The sequence below is a fragment of the Hibiscus syriacus genome, unplaced genomic scaffold, assembly GCF_006381635.1.
Source record: "Hibiscus syriacus cultivar Baekdansim isolate YM2019G1 unplaced genomic scaffold, ASM638163v2 tig00110253_pilon, whole genome shotgun sequence".
Classification (NCBI taxonomy): Eukaryota; Viridiplantae; Streptophyta; class Magnoliopsida; order Malvales; family Malvaceae; genus Hibiscus; species Hibiscus syriacus.
The window spans coordinates 1-21,712 of NW_024062646.1; the positions used below are offsets into that span (position 1 = coordinate 1).

The 21,712-nt window shown below is 36.5% G+C and overlaps 2 protein-coding genes and 1 pseudogene across 2 annotated transcripts; 2 read left to right on the plus strand and 1 right to left on the minus strand.

The window, feature by feature from the left end:
- Positions 1 to 6,333: 6,333 nt before the first annotated feature.
- Positions 6,334 to 8,620, plus strand: LOC120114876 (annotated as a pseudogene).
- A 2,267-nt stretch (positions 8,621 to 10,887) lies between these two features.
- LOC120114882 (2-oxoglutarate and iron-dependent oxygenase JMJD4-like) lies at positions 10,888 to 14,703 on the plus strand. The gene is given in 11 exon segments (XM_039135657.1): positions 10,888 to 11,211; positions 11,338 to 11,490; positions 11,674 to 11,695; positions 11,698 to 11,835; positions 11,991 to 12,108; positions 12,788 to 12,857; positions 12,944 to 13,024; positions 13,415 to 13,471; positions 13,565 to 13,676; positions 13,763 to 13,878; positions 13,881 to 14,703. Coding segments are annotated over 11 exon segments (1,443 nt in total). The 5' UTR covers positions 10,888 to 11,001; the 3' UTR covers positions 14,247 to 14,703.
- Positions 14,592 to 16,903, minus strand: LOC120114883. Its single transcript, XM_039135658.1, has 7 exons — positions 16,465 to 16,903; positions 16,293 to 16,379; positions 15,967 to 16,173; positions 15,672 to 15,836; positions 15,521 to 15,574; positions 15,265 to 15,411; positions 14,592 to 15,175 (listed from the first exon to the last, which is right to left on the minus strand). Exons 1-7 carry the CDS (start codon positions 16,651 to 16,653, stop codon positions 14,798 to 14,800), a joined length of 1,227 nt encoding a protein of 408 aa, XP_038991589.1. The 5' UTR covers positions 16,654 to 16,903; the 3' UTR covers positions 14,592 to 14,797.
- Between the last annotated feature and the right edge of the window lie 4,809 nt (positions 16,904 to 21,712).

Here is a 21,712-nt window from a genome sequence, read left to right on the forward strand (position 1 = left end):
TACGGCATCCTGCAGATTCTAGCTTGGAAGTCATTTGACAACAAGTATCCAAGTTTTGCGAGAGATCCTCGAAATGTTAGGCTCGGTCTTGCAACTGATGGGTTAATCCTTTCAAACTCATGAGTACTTCGTATAGTACTTGGCCTGTTGTACTTGTTCCATACAATTTGCCTCCCTGGATTGCATGAAACAATCATCTTTCATCTTATCCATGATAATCCCCGGCGAGAAAGGCCCCGGAAATGATATTGATTTACATGCAGCCGCTAATTGCAGAGTTGAAACAGTTATGGAAGGGGTCGAAACGTACGATTGTTGACAAAGGAGAACTTTAATTTACGCGTACTTTATTATGGACATTAATGATTTTCCTGCGTATGCAATTTTATGGTTGGAGTACCAAAGGTCGTTATGCTTGTCCTTGTTGTGCTGCACAAACATGTTCGAAGTGGTTGGTTAATGGAAAAAAGTTCTCTTATATGGACATCGTCGGTGGTTACCTGATAATCATAGATTTAGATGTCAAAAGAATATGTTTGATGGTGATGAAGAATTTCGAAATGCTCCTGACCAAACAACCGGCTCTGAATATTCAGAATGTTGAAAAATATCAATTTTACTTATGGAAAGATGAATCAACCAACTAGTACACGATCAAGAAAAAGGCAAAACAGGTCAATGAAGACTTGAAGTTGACGAACAAACTGATGATGAGTATGATGAAGAGGATGATCCAAATGAGGTAGACTTGTGGAAAAAGAGGAGTATATTCTTCGAGTTTGCTTATTGGAAAAAGCAGATTTTGAGACATAATCTTGATGTAATGCATATTGAGAAGAATGTCTGTGAGAATATTATCGGGACCATTCTGAATAATGGTAGAAAATCTAAAGATAATCTTAAGAGTCGACTTGACTTAGTGGACATGGGAATTCGACATGATCTTCATCCGCATTACGTCCGAATGAAGAAATTTCTTGCCGCCTTCTATTTTTTCTCTTTCGAAGAAAGAAAAAGAAGTGTTTTGCACGGTGTTGAAGGATATAAAGGTCCCAGATGGGTATGCATCAAACATTCTCGATGTGTTAGTGTTAAAGATCGAAGACTTTATGGTTAAAGTCTCATGATTATCACATATTAATGCAAGATTTACTACCAGTAGCTGTTCGCGGTTGCATGTCGAGTAAGGTGACGTCTTGTATCATTGAACTTTCTAATATAATGAAAGCCATATGTGGGAAAGTTCTAATGGTTGAAGAACTTTATAAACTACAAGATCGAGTTGCCTTGACTTTATGCAACTTGGAGAAGATATTTCCGCCTTCATTCTTCACAATTATGGTGCATCTATTAATTCATCTTCCTCACGAAGCAGAGTTGTGGTCCCGTTTTTATCGATGGATGTACCCTATAGAGAGGTGTTAATTGAATTACACGTTTCAAATACTACTGATTATACATTTGAATAAAAGTATTTACGTAGTATGTTGTTTTCTTCGGTTCTTGGGCAAGTTGAAGTCTTATTGTCGTAATAAGCGTTATCCGGAAGGATCAATTGCTGAAGGGTATTTGGCAGAGGAATGTATGACATTTTGCTCTAGTATTTGGAACATGTTGAAACAAGATGGAATAGACCAAATCGAAATGATGAGTTAGGTACTGATGACTTAACTCAACATTATTTGTTTGGAAGTTATGGTCAACCATTAGGGAAAGTTGAAATTGCACATTTAGATGACACGTCTTGGTACAAGCACACCGATATGTTCTTTTCCATCACGATTCAATAGATCACTTTCGCACGTAAGTCTTTCGGACCAATGCTAATGAAATCTCTTTATCTTTTATATTTATCAATTTTTAACGACATAATATTCTTTATAGTGAGTTTAAAGAAGTATTGAGATCTCGAGCACGCTCCCGAAGATTAAATCAGCGAGAGCTACATAAGTTATTCACATAAACTTTTCATGAATGGTTAGGCCGACGGTAAGCAAAAATCTTACGGAACACTTATAAAATATATATGTCTTGCTTTTTATCGACATCAATGCAAATTAATTCACCATTCATGTGTAATAGGTTTGGAGTGGGAGAGAAGTTAGTGAAGAAGTTAAATGGCTTTCTCAAGGTCCGAATAGAATAGTTAAAAGATAATGCCTTCCTCATTAATGGGTTAGGTTTCACACGAAATCTCGTGAAAGATTAAGGAGGACAGAAAATTGTGGAGTCGTAGTTACTTCATCAACTACAAGTTATGCTACTGTAAGGGACAATAATTCGCGATGAGAGGTCGATTATTATGGAAATCTTACGGACATTATTGAGTTAGATATTATGGAAAACGAAAGGTTGTGTTGTTCGGTGTGACTGGGTTGATGTAAACAGATGTATAAAGAGATAAATTCGGGTTTCAATGGTGAATTTTCTCGATTAATTCACGGGTCAACGTTTGATGGATGAACCATATGTTTCCTCTCAAGTGAAACAAGTATTTTATTGTCACGATCCAATGGATGACGGTTGGTATGTTTGCTTCGAAATACTCCCAGAGACTTGATAGACATCGGGGATGGAAGTAGATGACATTGAAACAAGATCAGAGTGTTTACCTCTACTACCACAAAACTTAGATGAAAACTATCAGTAATACAACACAATTTCAATGGGTTCGGGAGGACGTTGATGAAGATATTTATGACAACTGACATTAACATAAGACTGTTGTACGATTTTATATCTTCATTATTTATTTATAATGTTATAACCCTTAATATGTTGTCTTTCAATGTATTCATTAATTAAATCGTTTTTTATTACTCATGTTTGTTTATTACAGATATAATGCCGAGGAGAATATCTGATTTGCGGGTTGTTCGAGCTTCTGAAGACCATGTAGAAAGAAATAACGAGGAAAACGAATGCACCTGAGTCTTCCGAAGTTCCTGAAACTGTTGAAGAAGTAGAAATTCAAGGTAATCTTCGAAACTTTATTACTACTTTGTTCATTCAAAACTGACATTTAATAATTTCTTATAGTTGAAAATGCTGGAACGCGCAAGACTCGAGGACGTACCACTTTAAAGGAATTATACCAACTTCCTCCTGGGCATCGTGTCAAAGTTTCAAGAAACGATGCCGGTCAACCTATTGGCCCAGAATCACGTCTTCTAGCAGGTTACTTAGGCATAGCTGGACGTAATGCGAATATGTTACCGATCAATTATGAGTCATGGCGCAAAATGCCTAATAGTAATAAAAATCAAGCGTTGGATTTTGTTAAGGTAATAATGTCATTAATAGATACTCTATATAAATTCAATACTAATTTATACTTACGGTGCACACTTATTTGCTGTATAGGAGAAATTTGTTTTAGAGCTCTCTGACGATTATGTGAAGCAAGCGTTAGGGAAGAGATGGAGGGATCACAAGAGCTCCTTAAAGAAGAAATACTTCAAGAATGATCTCAGCCTTGAAGAGAAGTTGCAAACAGTCCCACCAGGAATGCTCAGGTACCAATGGAAGATGCAGTCAGATTTTGGAGTTCTCAGAAAGGACAGGTATGATGTATTTTTCATAAATACTTGTAACAAAATTTAAATCATCATTATAAGTGGTTGTTTGACATTGTAGGACCGAGAGCATGTTGGTGTTGCTAGTAGGCAACAACAAAAGTTTACGCACACGGCTGGATCGAAGAGCTTGCTTGTATAGCTCATGAGGAGGTATTATAGATTATTGAAATAGTTTTTTTGTATTCCATGTACATAAACTCATAGTAATTACATTATGGTACATTGTAGGAAATACATCCGGTTCTAAAGTTGGTCGAATCCAACTCTTCGACATGACACATACGAAGAAGGATGGCACTCCTATGACTGCTGACGCTGCAGAAATTATGGTACGTTTATTGGGTAGATGTTTTAAATTTACCTGACTTTATTTATATTTGTACCATGACATTTTTTATTTTAATTCATTATTCACTTTATTATTAGGAAAAATTGAGGCAGAAAAGGGCAGAGTATCATGCTACTGCTTCGAGTCAAGGTATTGTTAATGATGATGACATTGAAAACAAGCTATTAATGACGTTTTGGGTCCTGAAAGATATGGTCGGGTGCGCTGTCAAGGATCATTCGTTACTCCCAACAATATTTTGGATCCAGTTCATCACAGTACATGTCATCACAGTCTCGATCTTCCCAATTAGAAGTTGGTCGTTTAAAAGAAAAGTTGGCTGAGATGGATCAACAAATGGCTAACTTGAAAGCGGAAAATGAAGCAAAGGAAACAGAGAGAGCAGCAGCGGAAGCAGCTAGAGCAGCAGCGGAAGCAGAGAGAGAAGCAGCGGCAGCACAGAGAGAGGCAGCGGCAGAACAGAGATAAGTAATGTATCAGCAGAGATGTAAAGAATTTGAAAAACGACTCAATGATATGATGCTGATGATACAAAAAACGCAACCTCAGAATCCACCATCGTAGCCTCATTTATGTTATGAGCATTATGTTAATGTTACTAAACCGTGTTTAACTTAACCTATATTACGTTAATGAAAACTTTTATTTATTATATTGGATTTGATGTTATTGCTGTTTTGTTTGTTAGATAATGGAACAGGTTGAAAAACAGATTTGGGTATTAAGTATAATTTTTAGAATTGTTAAATTCTGTGTTATTTAGCGGCGTTTGTAACAAAGTGTTGCAATATACCATACATTTAGCGGCGTTTTTAATAAAAACGCCGCAAAATCTCAATACATATTCTGCGGCGTTTTTAGGAAAACGCCGGTAAAAATAAAAATTTACTGCGGCGTTTTGGAAGAAAACGCCGCTAAACATCAACGACTATTGCGGCGTTTGTCTGCCAAATGCCGTTAATATCAAAACCTATTGCGGCGTTTAATGATAAACGCCGCTAAATATCAATACATTTTGCTGCGTTTGTTGAACAATCGCCGCTATATGTTGTAACCTATTGCGGCGTTTTTTTTGTTGAAAAACGCCGCAAACTTTAGCGGCGCTATTTTTAGCGGCGATTTTAGCGGCATTTTTTTTTACGCCGTATGTGTTTTTAGCGGCGTTTAAAAACGCCGCTAGAAATAAAAAAAAATGCCGCAATAAGCCACTTTTGCTGTAGTGTGGGAATTTGATATTTGGAATAATTTCTGCACTTATCTCAATTTGGCTGATACCGTGTTTCAAAATTTAGTTTCTTTTAATAATTTTTTTAGCCTAATAGATTAATGTGGTAAGTTGTAAATATGTAACAGGTGATTTCATAGCATCAACTTTCTTTCCTAATATAATTTCAAAATTATTAATATCGATCTTGAGCTCGTTTTTGCCTCTTGGTATTTGCTTCTTCTTTCTTTCTTTTTTTCCTTTTTTTGTTGGGGGGAGGGGGGAGGGGGGAGGGGGATTTTCCGTGTCCTTAGACTGTTTTATTAGGCTGATTTATTTTGAATTCTTAGCATGCTTCATTATAGATTGTTTGAAGTCTATGTTTCTTTAAACGTTCACTGTCTTTGAAAAATAGTCAACGTATTTGAATTGTATGGCTATACCAGCCTCTTGACCTTCATACTGGCATTTTTTTACTCTGATAATTCTTCTGGTAATGTGGAAGTAACTGTTTCTAAACGAAGAAAGACTAGGAGTCAATCAAAGGTATTCCCTAGATATGCTTTGCATGATCATTCTTAACATGCAACTATCATGATATTGTTATCTTTTGTAAGGAAAATATTGTCATCTTGTATAAATTTGGATATGTTGTCATATTTGTCATCTTTTTATAAATTTAGATGTGTTGTCATATTTTGTAAACTTTCAATACATTTGAAGTTTTAAAAACTTCAAAGCTTATATTAATTATCCTAAATTTCTTGTAATTGTATTTTTATTTTTTAGATTTTTTATAGTTCATACATTCATATTTTAATGTATTGGTGATGGTTGATTAAAGGAAAAATTATTTATATAATTTAAATGTAATATAAGATTTTGTAGGTTCAAATTCGAGTTTGAGTTCGAGCTTGATTCGAACTTAAAATCGAGCTTCAATCGAGCTCGAGTCTCGAGCTTCAATCGAGCTCGAGTCTCGAGCTTCAATCGAGCTCGAGTCTCGAGCTTCAATCGAGCTCGAGTCTCGAGCTTCAATCGAGCTCGAGTCTCGAGCTTCAATCGAGTTCCTGAAATTTTTTTGAGTTTGAACCTTTTCGAGTTCGAGTCGAGTTTTAATATTATATTTTGAGTTCGAGCTGAGCTTGATAATTTTGAGCTCGCGAGTTTTCGAATCGAGTCTACTTTTAAAGTTTTCGAAGGCACAATAAGCTTGAAGACAACATCCCAGACTCCATTTTCAGATGTCAGAACCTGGAAGCCATTGATTTGTCTGAAAACAGCTTAACGGGTCCCATCCCGAAAGGAATCTTCCAGCTTAAGAAGCTCAATAAACTGTTGCTTTTATCCAACAATCTCTCCGGATAAATCCCACCGGAGATCAGAAACTGCTCCTCTTTGACTCGATTTCGGGCCACCGATAACAAGTTAACCGGATCTATCCCTTTCCAGATCGGGAGCTTAAAGAACTTGAATTTCATGGATCTAGGGTCGAATCGGTTAACTGGATTTATACCGGAAGAAATATCTGGTTGCCGGAATCTTACTTTCGGTACCTTGCCTGTCAGATTAAGCAAGCTTGTTTCACTTCAGTTCGTTGATTTCTCTGATAACGTAATCCAAGGAACGCTAAGTTCGAGTCTCGGTTCACTGAGTTCACTTACCAAACTCATTCTCGGGAAAAACCGATTCTCCGCTTCCATCCCGACTCAACTGGGGTCATGCTTGAATCTACAGTTACTAGACTTGAGTTCAAATCAGCTGACGGGAAATACTCCGGCAAGTTTGGGAAAGATTACAACGTTGGAAATCGCTCTTAATCTGAGCTGGAACCAGCTCACCGGAGATATCCCGGAAAATTTCACGGCATTGATGAAGCTTGGGATTTTGGAAATATCTCATAATCAACTCGTCGGAGATCTTCAATATCTCGCCGGGTTGCAAAACCTCGTGGTTCTCAACGTGTCGCATAACAACTTCACAGGGAGAGTGCCCGACACGCCCTTCTTCTTGAAGCTACCACTCAGCGTCCTTTCTGGTAATCATTCGCTCTGCTTCTCCGGGAACCAATGTTTCGCCGTGGAACACGACGGGAAATGTGGCGGATACTGGTCGAAGAGCAAGGCAGCAAACGTAGCCATGGTAGTGTTGCTCTGCATGGCTTGCGCTCTCCTCCTAGCGGCGCTCTACATCATCATAAGCTCCAAAAAGAGATGTCGTGGTCCTTACCATGATTGCGAGAACGCCAATGGAGACGCTGACCTGGAAATGGACCCACCTTGGGAGCTAACTTTATACCAAAAGCTCGACTTATCAATCGCTGACGTGGTAAAACCCCTGACAGCTGGTAACATAATCGGCCGTTGCCGAACCGGCGTCGTGTACAAAGTCACCGTCCCATCAGGAGTAACCATAGCCGTTAAAAGATTCCGTTCATCGGAAAAACATCATCTTCATCATTTTCATCTGAAATTGCCACGTTGGCAAGAATACGACACCGTAACATCGTGAGATTACTAGGCCGGGCAGCCAACAGTAAAACAAAAATGCTATTTTACGATTACATGGCGAACGACATATTGGGTGCTTTGTTACACGATGGTGGCGGAAGAGAGAGATTGGATTGGGACATGAGATTCAAGATCACATTAGGCCTTGCAGAATGGTTAGCTTATTTGCGCCACGATTGCGTGCCTGTGATCTTACACGGTGACATGAAGTCTCATAATATCCTGTTAGGCGATTGTTACGAGCCTCGCTTGGCAGATTTTGGGCTGGCTAGATTGGTGGACGATGAAAATGGTGGCTGGTTTTCGGCCAACCCGGAAGTTGCTGGCTCCTACGGTTACATGTCACCAGGTGATTACTTAAGTTTCACGTGTGATATTTCTGAAAAAGTTTATGATCGCATCGTTTCATTTAGATTCGAGTGTTGGGTCTCCACTGCCCTGTTCGTTTACTTTTGTTTCACTGCCCTGTTCCTATGCGTTTTGCACAATGTATGAAAATTATTGTGATGTAATGGAGTGATTTACACTTGTTTGGTGCAGAGTATGGTTGCATGTTGAAGATCACAAAAAAGAGTGATGTGTATAGCTATGGAGTCGTATTGTTGGAGATACTAACGGGGGAAAACCCGTAGGCCCATCATCCCCCGAAGGCCAACAACATGTAACCCAATGGGTGAAAGATCAGTTGAAGAAGAAGGAGCCTGTACAAATCCTTGATTCTAAACTCCAAGGTCACCCAGATGCTCAGGTACAGGAAATGCTCCAAGCTTTAGGAATCTCATTGGTATGTACAAGCAACCGTCCCCAAGATCGACCCACAATGAAAGACGTGGCCGCATTGTTAAAAGAAATTCGACAAGAAGAGCCCCATAAGCCGACTTGCAATTCCATTTCCTCAAAACAGACACAAACTACTCCTTCCTACTACTCTTCATCATCCTCATCAGTGCTACTCCTCCAAGGCTCCTCTCAATCTTAATCTCAAGCTCGAAGTTCCCTCGTTGTTTAATCTTCTTTCACACCAAATTATTTAATTGCTTCCTAAGAACCCATGCCTGCCTCTTTTTTTTTTTGCTAAGTTGCTTGTACAAAGTTAATTGTAGCTTAAGCTGTTATCAGTTAAAACGGTGTGTTCTTGTAGTCATGATTAGAGTTTTAATAAGAAGGCCAGACGCGATGCTTGATGAGCGTGTTTAGAAATGAAAGCATCTCTATAATGTATATGGATGCTTCTTTTATGCATTAAAATGGAAGAACATGTGATGAATAGTTAGCAGGCAGATGGTGACAAGAGGGGAACATGGACATGTCTTGGATGTGAAGTCATTTATGGAAACGTGTTGCGTTTTGTGTGGCGTTCTGCAAAGTGCGAAGGACGTTTTCGAGGATGATTTTTCAATGATTACTCCTATGAACTCACCTCTCTCCCTTCCAATATTTTACCTGCATAATAATTAGTAATTGTTTTTAAGCATCAAAGGAAAGACATCCTCGGATTCAAATTCAATGTAAATCATCCATGTCCCTACACCATGTGACGTAGATCATAGATGCAACGTACTACTAAAATAATTTATCCAACATTTAGCTAATGAAATATATTATGTGATTGACTTAAGTATACAAAATGTGTCCAACCTATGCCTGTTTTTTTAGTTCAGTGCTTAATGTTTTATTCCATTATTTAAAATGGGTCAAGCCGTGACGAACCGTTAGTTTTCTTCGTTAAGTGACATATGTCACAATCTCGTAATTTTGAAATTTATTTTTATAAAAATATTATTATTTTAAAAAAAACCTTATTTTTTAAATTACAAAAAAACCTCAAAATCCGTAAAACCCCCAAATCCTAACACTAACCCACCGCCGTTGCCATTTCCGACCACGACCATCACCGTCGAAGTAGTCATTGTCATCATTTTAGCTATAAGTCGTCGTAGTTGTCGTCGATTGGCTGTCGAAATTGCTTAGGATTGCGATTTTCATTCTAGGGTTCGCATGGTATAAAATGTCGATTTGCCATAGATCAGCCGTTGATCAGTCACGATTTCATGGGGTTTTGGTCATCGGGGGAGGTGAGGTAGGGTGGAGCTTCATCGACGACAAAGGGCGACGGTCGGCGTGGGTTTAGGGGTTGAAATAAATGTTTTCAAAGTTTTGGAGTTATTTCGAAATTTGTGTTTTCTTTTTTAAAAAATATAATTTTACTTTTTTAATTTTATATTTTAAAAATTATTAGATTACGACATATGTCACTTAACGGAGGAAATTAACGGTAGTTCACAACTTGACCCATTTTGAGTAACGGAATGAAACGTTAGACACTAAACTAGAATGAAATAAACGTTAGGTACTAAACTTAAAAAACATGCATAAATTGGACACCTTTTGTATATTTGAGCATATGTGGTTTTACCATATGAAGAAACAAAGCTTGCTTATAGCAACAACTAGAAGCAAACCATATAATTATCAATATTGGCTCAGTAACGTAAAAAGGCCCACCACATGCGCACAGGCTGATCATTAGATTGATAGGGACACAAAAAGGAGTAATTATGGTTCAGTTTGAGCACAACTTTATAATTATCAATATTGGCTCAGTCAGTATATAGTACTGTTAGTGTAATATCAGAAGGTGATTGATGAGACTCTGGCCTTTTCTTGTTCTATTAGTTTTTCTCATCATGAATGCAATTCGTTTGAGAAAAATGATGCTTGGATTGAGTCAATGCTAACTTTTCAAATATGATTATTTTTTTGGTTGAAAATCAAATGTTTGATATTATTTTTGAGTTCAAAAAGAATTTTTAGGCAAAAACATTTCCAGAAGCATTCCTAAACGATACCATAATAGGTTTGGTTCAAAGGGGAAAAAAAACCAACAACATTGTATTTTGTGAACCCCATTCTGTGTAAAGATTCAGTCGCAGTAAAAGTTGGTAGAAATTTTGCCATGGATGGAGTGATTGCTGTAAAAATGTGGATTTCAACTGTCTATGAAAGCCAGCTGATCGGCCTAAAGCAAGGCAATGGGCCAAATAAAGTCGATATCCAAGGCTTCTTAACGGGCTTTAATCTTGCTATCCAACTTCAGGTTAATCTAACGAATTAAACTATTAATTCGTCAGATTTCAATTCTTTCATTGTGAAAGAAGAGAAGATGGAAAAACTGTCATGGTAATTTAGTATTTAAATACAGCTATAAGTTATGGGTTTTGACTTTCTTTTCCGTCTAAAATTTTCCTTTACAATGCTCAACCTGCCTTAGAAGCTCAAAAACTCGAGAACAACTCTCCTCTAGCGAGGTCTGTCTAGTTGATTTGTTTCACACTTAAGCAGCTGGCATAACGAACAAACATGAGCTTAAAAGTTGGAGGGCAAATAGAGAAGGTGAATGGAAGAGAACTTTCCTACTCTGAATTTGTTGAAAAATACTTGGACAAAAACCAGCCTGTGCTATTAATTGGTTTAATGGATGATTGGACAGCTTCCAAACACTGGGTTTCCGCCAATGGCCAACCTAACCTCCTCTTCTTTTCTACCCATTTTGGTAAATCCAAAGTTCAGGTATTTCGTTGTCTTTCTCAACTTTTCATTTCGGTTTTCTTTTGGTCGTTTTTACAAACACTTGGGGTACAATGGTCATGGAATTTACTGTTTGAATCCCCCACCCCCGAAAATTACGTACTATAGGTTGCAGATTGTGGTACAAGGGAATTTACCGATCAGAAAAGGATAGAGATGTCTGTTTCGGAGTTTGTTAATCACTGGCTTCAGGGTTCTAAGGAGAACCTTGATGTTAATGGGAAGTCCGTTCTATATTTGAAGGACTGGCATTTCGTGAAGGTGCGGGGTTTAATCTTTTAGTAGTAATTGTTAGTTGATCATCGTTTCATAGAGGTTCCTCCTTTTTTATTTTAAATTCGTAAGCCGCGCTAGTGTTATGCACTTATGCTCTATGCTAATATGTTACTAAATTAACAACCTAGTTGTTTCAGTTGTTCATGTCCTTTTCAATCTTTTTGTCAGGAGTATCCAGAATATCAAGCATATAAACTCCACCTTTTTTTACTGATGATTGGCTGAATCTTTATCTTGACAATTATCGCATGCATGACGATCTGGACACCGATCAAGTGAATAATGATATAAGTTGCTCTGACTATCGCTTTGTGTATATGGGAGCTAAAGGTTTGAATATGTATGCAACATTATCTTCTGTGGTTGGATATATTATAGAACTTTAGATATATGCCTTTCCATTGAAGATGCTTAATGACCATTCTGTATCCATGAATATTTAGCGTAAAGGAAACTATCTAACCATTTAAACCATTTGATTCCAGGATCCTGGACACCTCTTCATGCTGATGTTTTCAGATCATATAGCTGGTCGGCAAATGTGTGTGGCAAGAAAAAGTGGCTTTTTCTGCCTCCTCAGCAAGTTAATCTTCTGTTTGACAGGCATGGACAACTTCTTGCTCAATATGGCATTAAACAGGTGTATCATGTATGTTTGGAGATTTTAGCATTCTAGCCTTCTCGTACTAGTTAAAAGGACATGTAGTTAGTTTTAGAACTATAACAACTATTTCTTTGGCATTTATTGTTGTTGTTGCTGGAATCCTAGAGAAGAACAATACCCAGCTATGGAGTTGCTTGAGTTTGTCCTGCTTTGCACTAATGCTGAAGTCAGTTAAGGTGCTATTAGAGGCAGAGCAAGTGTAAAGAGTCTCTGAGAGATCCCTTACCTAAATGGCATATGGTCCTTTAAATAAGAAGCCTCAATTAATCAGAATTAGGGAGTGATGCATTGAGTGTCATCTGTTTGTGCCTGGTGGCTTTAATACTAGCCTAGCATGCTGAGTCGCTGCCCTGAGCTTTAATCCTGTGGTTTAAATTTGTCCTACACAATGGATCCATGGTCTTTACCCATATCAGATATCACCTGAAAGGTTAAAAAGATACTAAAAAGATGAGAGAAATTTACCTGCATTCTTTTATGGGGTTGTGATGACAAATGCATAGGATATTAACATTTTATCACGTTGTATGAGCTGACTGCTGTCACAAGAATGCACTTTCTACTCAATGCAGGCCTTTAATGCCATTATTTCTTGACTGCTGTCTTATTTTACCTCAGGAACATGAAAAACACCGTATATGACATCTTTGATGACATTAGTGAAACTAAATTTCCTGGTTTTAGGAAGGTAACTAGTCCTTCTAGAGCTTCAGAGTGTATTTGTATTTTTTCCCTGTGCATATTATAACATATGCTCTTATTTTCATGTGATAGGCTATCTGGCTGGAGTGCACACAGGACCGGAATGAAATTATCTTTGTGCCAAGTGGATGGTACCATCAAGTCCATAATCTGGTAAATTACATTCTTTTTTCCTTTTTTTATTTTTTATTCTTTCCAAAAAAATCTTTTTGAAGGTTATCATACTTTGAGGGCATGCAATTTAAAAGGATCCCTTGAAAAAGGAGAATAGACTTAGAGGAAATGACAGGTAGAGGGGTTGGGGAATGGAAGGGCATTGGCTGAGGTGTTTATTTTCATGGTGCTTCTAACTTATAAAGAGGGGTAAAATGCTGTCTTGCAATAATAGGTCCCATAAAGAGGGGTAAAATGCAATCTAGGTCCCAAAGCTCCTGTGCTGCTGTAGTTTGCCTAAAGCTTTAGTCTCGAGACTCATATAGATGTTAGCTTTCTTGCCCGTGATGATTGTTACATCTCTTTAACTCATAATACAAAGTCTTTCAGGAGGACACAATATCAATAAACCACAATTGGTTCAATGGCTACAATCTTTCTTGGGTGGTAAATGCAGTTACTACAGACTTGTTTTTTAGAAATATAAGAACCCAGTTCTTCTACAGAGTTTGAAGTATGCCTTGTTAATTATTCTTTCAGTGGGATCTATTATTAAGAGACTACAAGGAGGCCAAGGAGTACATAGAGGATATCAAAGACATTTGCGATGATTTTGAAGGGCTCTGTCAACGCAATCTTGCAGCAAATACAGGTATATTTTAATCCAGCTGAAATGTGTTTTATTTTCTTCTTCTAGTCGCTTTTCATAGTTTGATAAAATTTGTTCTCTTTCCACAGGAATGAATTTTAATGATTTCTTCATCTTCATATCACACTTTTCACTGGCCAATGTGGTGGAGCTATATTATCTACGTGGTGAATCAACTCTGAAAATTCAATCTGCCAGTGCTCTGCTATAGTAAAACATTTTGCTCTGAACCTTGCATCGATAAGGAAAATAGCATTGAAGATGAAATCTGAATGTGTGCAAGGAAATCTTGGAAACGTAAATTTGTGGGAAACTCTAAGCGATCCTAAGTTTCTTAAACTATGCACCGGTTTAGGCAGAATATATTCAGTTGTCCCCGAGGAAGAGGACTGGAGCTGTTCCGTGAAGAAAATTCTGATGGCTGATTTTGAGAAGTACGGATCTCAAGTTTGTAGTCCAGAAGATCTCGTTACATTTATAGACCTTGCCGTTTCAAAACTTGGTAGCAATTGCAATGAACAAAACACTCTTCTGTCAGCAATATACGAAATCCAGCCACTTCAACAAAAGTAGCATTCTTAACAGTAATTTTTCCCTCTATATCCATGTATGCAGTCGACTCAAACGTAGACAAGAGGCTTATGGAAGCATTCAAGAAAAGCTTATGCAATGGAAGTGTATATGCACTACAGCAGGAAACTTGACCTTTGTAAGTTTGTTGTATTGCCTAGAATCAAAATCGACACATTTCGTTCATCTATATATATATATTTAAGGGTTCTTTATTTGGCCCCCTTTTCTTGAGCTCTCAAACATCTAAATGTGTGTAAAATGAGGAAGAAAATTCTTCTGTTATTTACTATGATTGAGAATTTAAGATTTTAGCAGCAAACAAGAAAAGACAGACATCACTTGCTAGAATTATTAACAGTTTGTATTTTTCCCTCCAACTTTTACATGTATATAGTCCCCAGCTGGGAGGGCAAATCAACCTTCCAGGGGACCAAAAATATACATTGATTGATAGAGAGAAAAAGATCTAAGAATCAACCTGGGATGAAAACTAAATACCCGGAGAGAAAATTGGGACAAAATTAAAAATAAAGGGTTCAAAGTTGAAACAGTCAAGGACATCTTACATTTCTTCCTGGACCTCCATAGTAAAAGTAAGTTCCCCAAACATTGTTTCTTCCTTGTCTGATGTCGTAACAATTTGAATGATCAGCCAACAGTCGAAGGTTTTTAAACGGAACCAAATTATTATCCCAATCGACAGTCTGCAAGTTCCTGAAATAAGCTGCTTTCCGGAAGCCTTCTTGGGCAAATTTGCCACTGCCCATTTGTGTTGATGTGTGAAATCCTAATGATCTGGTGTTCACAACTTCTCCTCCAAATTGTACCATGTTTGCATGGCTTCTCAAGTGACTGAAAAGAAATGCAGGCCAGTATCCCACCAGTAATCCTGATCCAAATTCTAACCACCAATGTCCATGTTTTGGATCCTACAAAAAATAAAACTGTTTCATATGTTGGATGTTGTATGATGTTTCTGTTCATGACGCGGTTTTGTAGAATGGTGGTAAGCACTCACCTTCCAGACCATTAAGATGATATCGAACTGCCTGCTATTGAAGGAGGACCTTGGAGAGATAGCTGCTCCAATAGCAATCTTGTTGTTGATCTGGACAAATCCAGAGCAAAGCAAGTTGTAGCATCCTGTGGCGTGGTAAGCATCATTCTGTAATTTAAAAGTTAATTAGCAGTTGATTCACCTTTTTTTGGTTTTAAATATTTCTTTCGGATTTGGAAAGACAGGTAGATTGCTAGTTGCTACACATTATACTCACTGTCCAGTATATGAAGAACCTTGGGCGATTATCTCCATATAGCTCAGGGCTAACCTAAAGAAACGTGAATATGGAAATCTTATCAGAAGCATATATAACTTCTCAAAGAACACTTTGTGATTTTTTTTGTACCGAAAGTTTAGGGACATGCCTGCCAACCAGCTTCAATGGTATTCAGATCATTTCCAAAAGAACCAGAGATGATCCATATCTGTGACAAGCTAAACTCGTATGCATTTGTCACGCGAGGCGCCCATACGTTTATGCTTGCTTTTGCTCCATAATACTGATCTCCATTCTCAAACACAACTGCATGCTGCAATTAGAAGATACGTTTTTCTGATACCAATCTCATTGTCAAGACCAACTGCCAGTTTTACTCATATTTTCTGTCTTTAATGTTAAAAAGTAGATAAGTTTAGGTGTCAAAGGTTGAAGGTACTCACCTCATGGCCGCTGCTCGCGGAGTCTCTCCGCACATGTCTTCTTCTTCCATATCTTCTAACAGAACTTGCTCTCAGAATGTCTTTCTCAGTTGTCCTTCTGACTGGAACAGTCCCTTTGGGACAGGATTCACCTGCGTCTGTCCAAAGCTGGAAGCTTTCAGAGCTTGCTTCTGTACAGTTATGACCTTTTGGCCTCGCCGGTGGATCCTGTCAGAACGAAGCTTCCATTAGTTTTTGTTTCATGCTCACCGACACAAATGACAAAACCATAATGTCTTGAAACTCAATGCATTGCTCATGTCCATTAAACAAGAAGAAAATTTTACCAATGGCTTCTTCCCTCTAAGCTCAGGGTGATCAAAAGCAGGTTGAAGGTGAGATAGAACACAATCTATGACATCACCATCTGGACTCTGCAGCAACAAAGGAAGAAACCAAAATCATATAATCCATCAAGCCCACGAATCAAAGACTAGCTAAAAGTTTCAAAGAAGATGCCTGAATGGTCTTCACAGCAGGCTTGTTTATCTTCTTGAGATAAGCGTCGACTCTCCTTAGCTTCTGACTGTCTTTATCAGGGTTAAAAGTATGGTTCACCAGTTGCCTGTGGCCGGAATCCGGTAAAGACAGGATGGGGCCAAGAGAGGAAGAAACAACAACGAGGAAAGCAACAAAAATGGGAATCATCGAAAAACTAGTATTGTGGAAAGCAAGGATTCAGTTTGTATGCATTGGGTGTTGTCTTGTTGTGTTCACAAAACAAGAACCGCACTCTTCTCAGGCCTCACTTCACTTCCATTTCCATTGTTCAACATATAAACAAATCCAAGAGTTTCTAAGAAAGTGCTTTTGGATTTTGAGATACAGTACGCACCAAGAAACTTGAAGCACCACCACCTCTTACTCTTAGTCTTAATCATAGTTGGTCCTGTTCTTTTTCAAGTTTGGAGTGGGAGAATATGTAGAGAAACATTTGAACATCTTTTTGTGTGGGGGCATTTGTTGTTAATTGAAAGATACTGCCGTTTTACTAGTAAATAAAAATAGTGAAATAAAATTATTATGCTGAGTAAACCATACTTATAAAATCAATCTTATATGTATTTGTATAATCTCGAAAGTGAATGTTATCCCAAAATTAAAATTATATTCCAAATTTCATATACCTTGCAATATGAAAGTTGAAAGCTTAATGGTGTTTGAAGTAGGTAGATGGGTGATCTGATGAGGCACTTAATGCATGGTACTGGTAGTATCCTGACCTGGTATTTGCAGGCATCAACAAATTTCCCAGTCAAGAATTGTACACAATATCTTCTCCTTAAATCTTCAAGTTTGGTCCCCAAATATTCAAAACTATTGGAGGAAAGGAATCATTGATTCCTACATCAATTTAGAAAGGTCTGGATTATTATTAAGCATGAGACTTAAAAATACAATAACATTAGATTTTAGAGACATGAGCCCTTGTTGTGGTTAGCTTTTTGGGGTTAGGATGCTTGCCACTTGCAATTCCACTGTTTTCTTTTTCTTTTCTTCTTTTCAGGAATGACCACTTAATAGTCCCCACCCACCTCTGCAACGAATTAAAGCTAGCTGTTGACAGGGATTGACCGAGGTGTACAGTGCGATCGCACCTTTTAGAATTTGTAATTTCTCTTATATTTTAAGTATCTTCTTTGTATTTTATATGAATTATCTCATTTTGCATTTTCTAAAATTTTATAATTTTATACATTTTAAAATTTTAATATAATTTCTTAAATTCACACCTCTAACATAAATTTCTACGTCTATCCCGACTATAAAGGAATATTGGGCCACTGCAAAACTAGTCACCCTTAATTCTAAGCAACACAGCATTGCCATGGGGATTAAGATTAAAAGCATGCCAATGCCATGTATAAGGATTACTATATATGCATACATAAAATGTAAACAGAAGCAGTGTAGCAATGGAGGTCAAAATGGTTTCTTTGTGCTAACATTTCGGTGTAATAATTAATGTGGGTGAATTACAGGGTGGACCACTATAAGTTTTTGTCTTAGGATAATAAACTAATGCTACCGAAAACTATGATGAAGCCTAATTACTCAGGCACTGATTAGGTTTGATGTCATATGATGTGCGATTTCCAAGCTAAACACATCCAACGGTATACTTCTAACCTCATACAATTCATTACTTGATACACTTTAAACAAAGTGTTGTGAATATATACACGGAATTTAAAAAAAAATATAAAATATAATTAACTGAACGACCTTAGTAGTTAAAGAGATTATTGCTCTCTTTGTAGATATTGAGTTCGAACATCTGCATCTATTGAGTGTGTATGCTATCAAGAGTCTAAGAAAATTCTGAACAATTATCATCTTATAATCATCTTAAACTATTAAAAGAATATAAAATATATAATAATTTTTTAATTTTTGAATGATGATATCATCACTACCATGTGATGTAATCTTGTGGTGATGCACCTCTAAAATTTAGTCAAATATCAAACTATTTGTCGGAATAAAAATATATGTATTAAGTTAGAAGGAAAAAATCTAGGTACCAAATTATAAGAAAATGATAAGTACAAAGGTCATGCATGTATTTAAACCATTAAAGTTTATTGTCGATTTTAAAAAAAGTATATATGGATACATGGATAAATGGGTGAATATATAAGGATACATGTATAAGTGGAGTATAAGAAAATGGTTCTGTCAACTTTCTTTAATACTTTTAAACACCAAATGACAATCCAGTAAAGTCTAAAGCATCGCACTATGGATGTATAAGGAAAGACAATTTATTATAAGTTTAAGAAAAGACACTACTAGAAATATTAATATTTTTTAACATTTTCGGTAGAGTGTTATTTAAAATATTATTTTTTTTATCAAAAATATTAATATCAGGCGCTATCTAAAATATTATTTTTTCTACCAAAAATGTTAATATTATAAATATTCATTTTAGGTAGTGAAATTAACATTTCCGCTAAAATAAATAACATTTTAGGTAGCGCTCTACCATAAATATTAAAAAAATATTAATATTTTCAGTAACACATTTTCTTAAACTTATATTAAGCTGTCGTACAACATAACTACCCGCCAAGTGTTGATTGGATCGATGGAGATGCGCTTGCCAACCAGAATCAAAATAATTTTATATCTAAATTAAATTTAGGGTAAAGTACAAAAATGGTTCATTGACTATAGGATGTTGTTTAATTGAGTCTCTCGACTATTAAAAGTTACAAAATAATCTTTTGACTATAGGGTGTCGCTTTGTTGAGTCCTCCAACTATTAAAAGTTATAAAATGGTTATTTGGTTATTCATATGTTCTAAACTCATCATTTTCTATTAAAAAATTGACAACAATCTGAGTTGGACGTTAATCTGTTGACTAAGATATATTAAAATCTGATCATAGAATCTCAAACGACTATCATATCTTAGTCAACATGTTAACGTTTAACTCAGACGACCGTAGATTTTTTTTACCGAAAAGTACGAGTTTAGAACATATAAATAGTAGGTTGACCATTTTGTAACTTTTAATAGTCAAATAACTCAAGAAAGCAGTGTCCTATAGTTGATGAATCATTTGTGTATTTTACCCTTAAATTTAAAATTTTCAATTTTTGAAATCAAAATAAACGAAGTATATACCAACGAGGTTGGTTTAAGTGGTAAGCAGTTTGATATAACTTAAGCAAGTCTCGAGTTTGAGTCCTTGTACATGTAGAAAATCCCCACTGAGAGACTCATCTACCACAACCAGATGTATGACCGTAGTCGATCCAAATTAATCAAGACGAAGCCTTGAAAATCGAGAGGAAAACAAAATAAATAAATAAATAAATAAGTATTGTTTTCCCCCATCTTTGCGGAAAGCAAAAATGAAAATTAATAAACTTTTTTCTAAAAGCATGGCCCTTTAATCTTGAATCACACAATCCACATAGATTGAAATGGAATTCTGACATGAAACTTCAATAAAAAATTTCTAAAGTTATATTTTAACTCTGAAAAAATTATAAGTTTAAACAAAATTTCTGACTTTACTCCTTTTGTTGGGGGCATCTTATTCAGTTTATAACTTGGGTAAATTACGCATTTAATACTCAAACTATCAGTTTTGATCCGTTTTAGTATTTAAATTTTTTATTTTTTCAAAACCATACTTCGCGTTTACTTTTTGTTTCATTTTAATATCCCATTGTTAAAAACTTAACGGACGGGCTTGCCAGCCACTGCCGTGTCTACGATCGTCGATCACCGCATCCATTAGTCGATAAAGCCAAAACTTTCTAGCCCACAATTTTTCAATCTCCTGAATGTGATTCCGACCTCCGTTTTGCCGGAAAATAACTCAATCTTCCCAAATTGACAATGGACTCTTCGACTTCTTTATTCTTCGACCTCCGTCGTTAACCATATGACGTGCTTGAAACTGGACTATGCTGGTTTTCTCGTCATTCTCTCATGGTCCCCCGTTCAGATTGGTCGTTCGTCCATCAGAGTTATGCCACGTCAGCCCATTCGTTAGGGGTGTAAATGAATTGAATGTTTGATGAACTATTCGTGAATCGTTTGGTTAAAGCTCGTTTATGTTCGTCTATTACCTTAATAAATGGACATGAACATGATTTTTATGTTCATTTAATAAATGAACGAACACGAACATAGGTGTGTTCGGTTCTTTTATTTTCATGAACAAGCTCATTTATCTTTTTACATTTTAAATATTGGTGAATGTATATACTAAATTGAATATATGATAAATTTGAAGTTTAAAATACGAATCCTGATAAGTTTAAGCACCAGTGGTGTAATTTCAACATTTCCCCTACTATTTAAAAAAAGAAAAGAAAAAAAACTTCCGGAGAAAGGCTTTCACATTTTTACTCTTTTTCTAATTTTAACCGCTAAGTCTCTTCCCCTCCCCATTTTTCATAAACTTTGTCAACAATAAACCTTATTTTTGCAACACCGTGCTCTACACCGTCGATGCCTTTGTGCTCCTCGCCTCGTCCCGATCATAACGGTAGTTCTATACGTGTCGGTCGTTTTCATTTACTTGCTTTACAAATACAAATCCCTGTTTTTATTTTACTTTCAACTCTTGATTTTTTTGCCCGGGAATTTTCTGTAGATTAATATTTAATTTTAGTTTCATGATTACTCGATCTATGATTTGGGGCTTGGTTGATTGTATTTTAAGGGTTTCATTTTGTGGTTAGATTCAAATGAACCTTGATTTGGCTTGTTGTTGGCTGCTTTGAAGACTATTATAAGCAATGGAGATTCCGTATCTAATTTTATTTTGTTGGTTAGATTCAAAGGATTTCTCAAGACTATATACGACTAATGGAGATTTGGGATATTAAAGTTTTGCAGCTAATTGACTGGAAATTATTGACATGGCTTTAGTAATTTGATTTCGTGTACAGGGAAAATTTTCACTAAATATTGACTATTTTTATTTAATGCTTGTGTTGTTATATAAACGAACGTCAAACGAATATGCTCACGAATGTTAAATGAACGTGTTTATGGACGCTAAACGAACATATTCGTGAACGTTAAACAACCGAACATAAACACCGTCAAAAATAAATAAACGAACGCAAACATGATATTAAAAATTTAAACGAACACAAATCAAATATGAACACCTTAAAAAATAAACGAACAAACACGAATTCATTTACACCCCTACCATCTGTTAAGTTATTAAC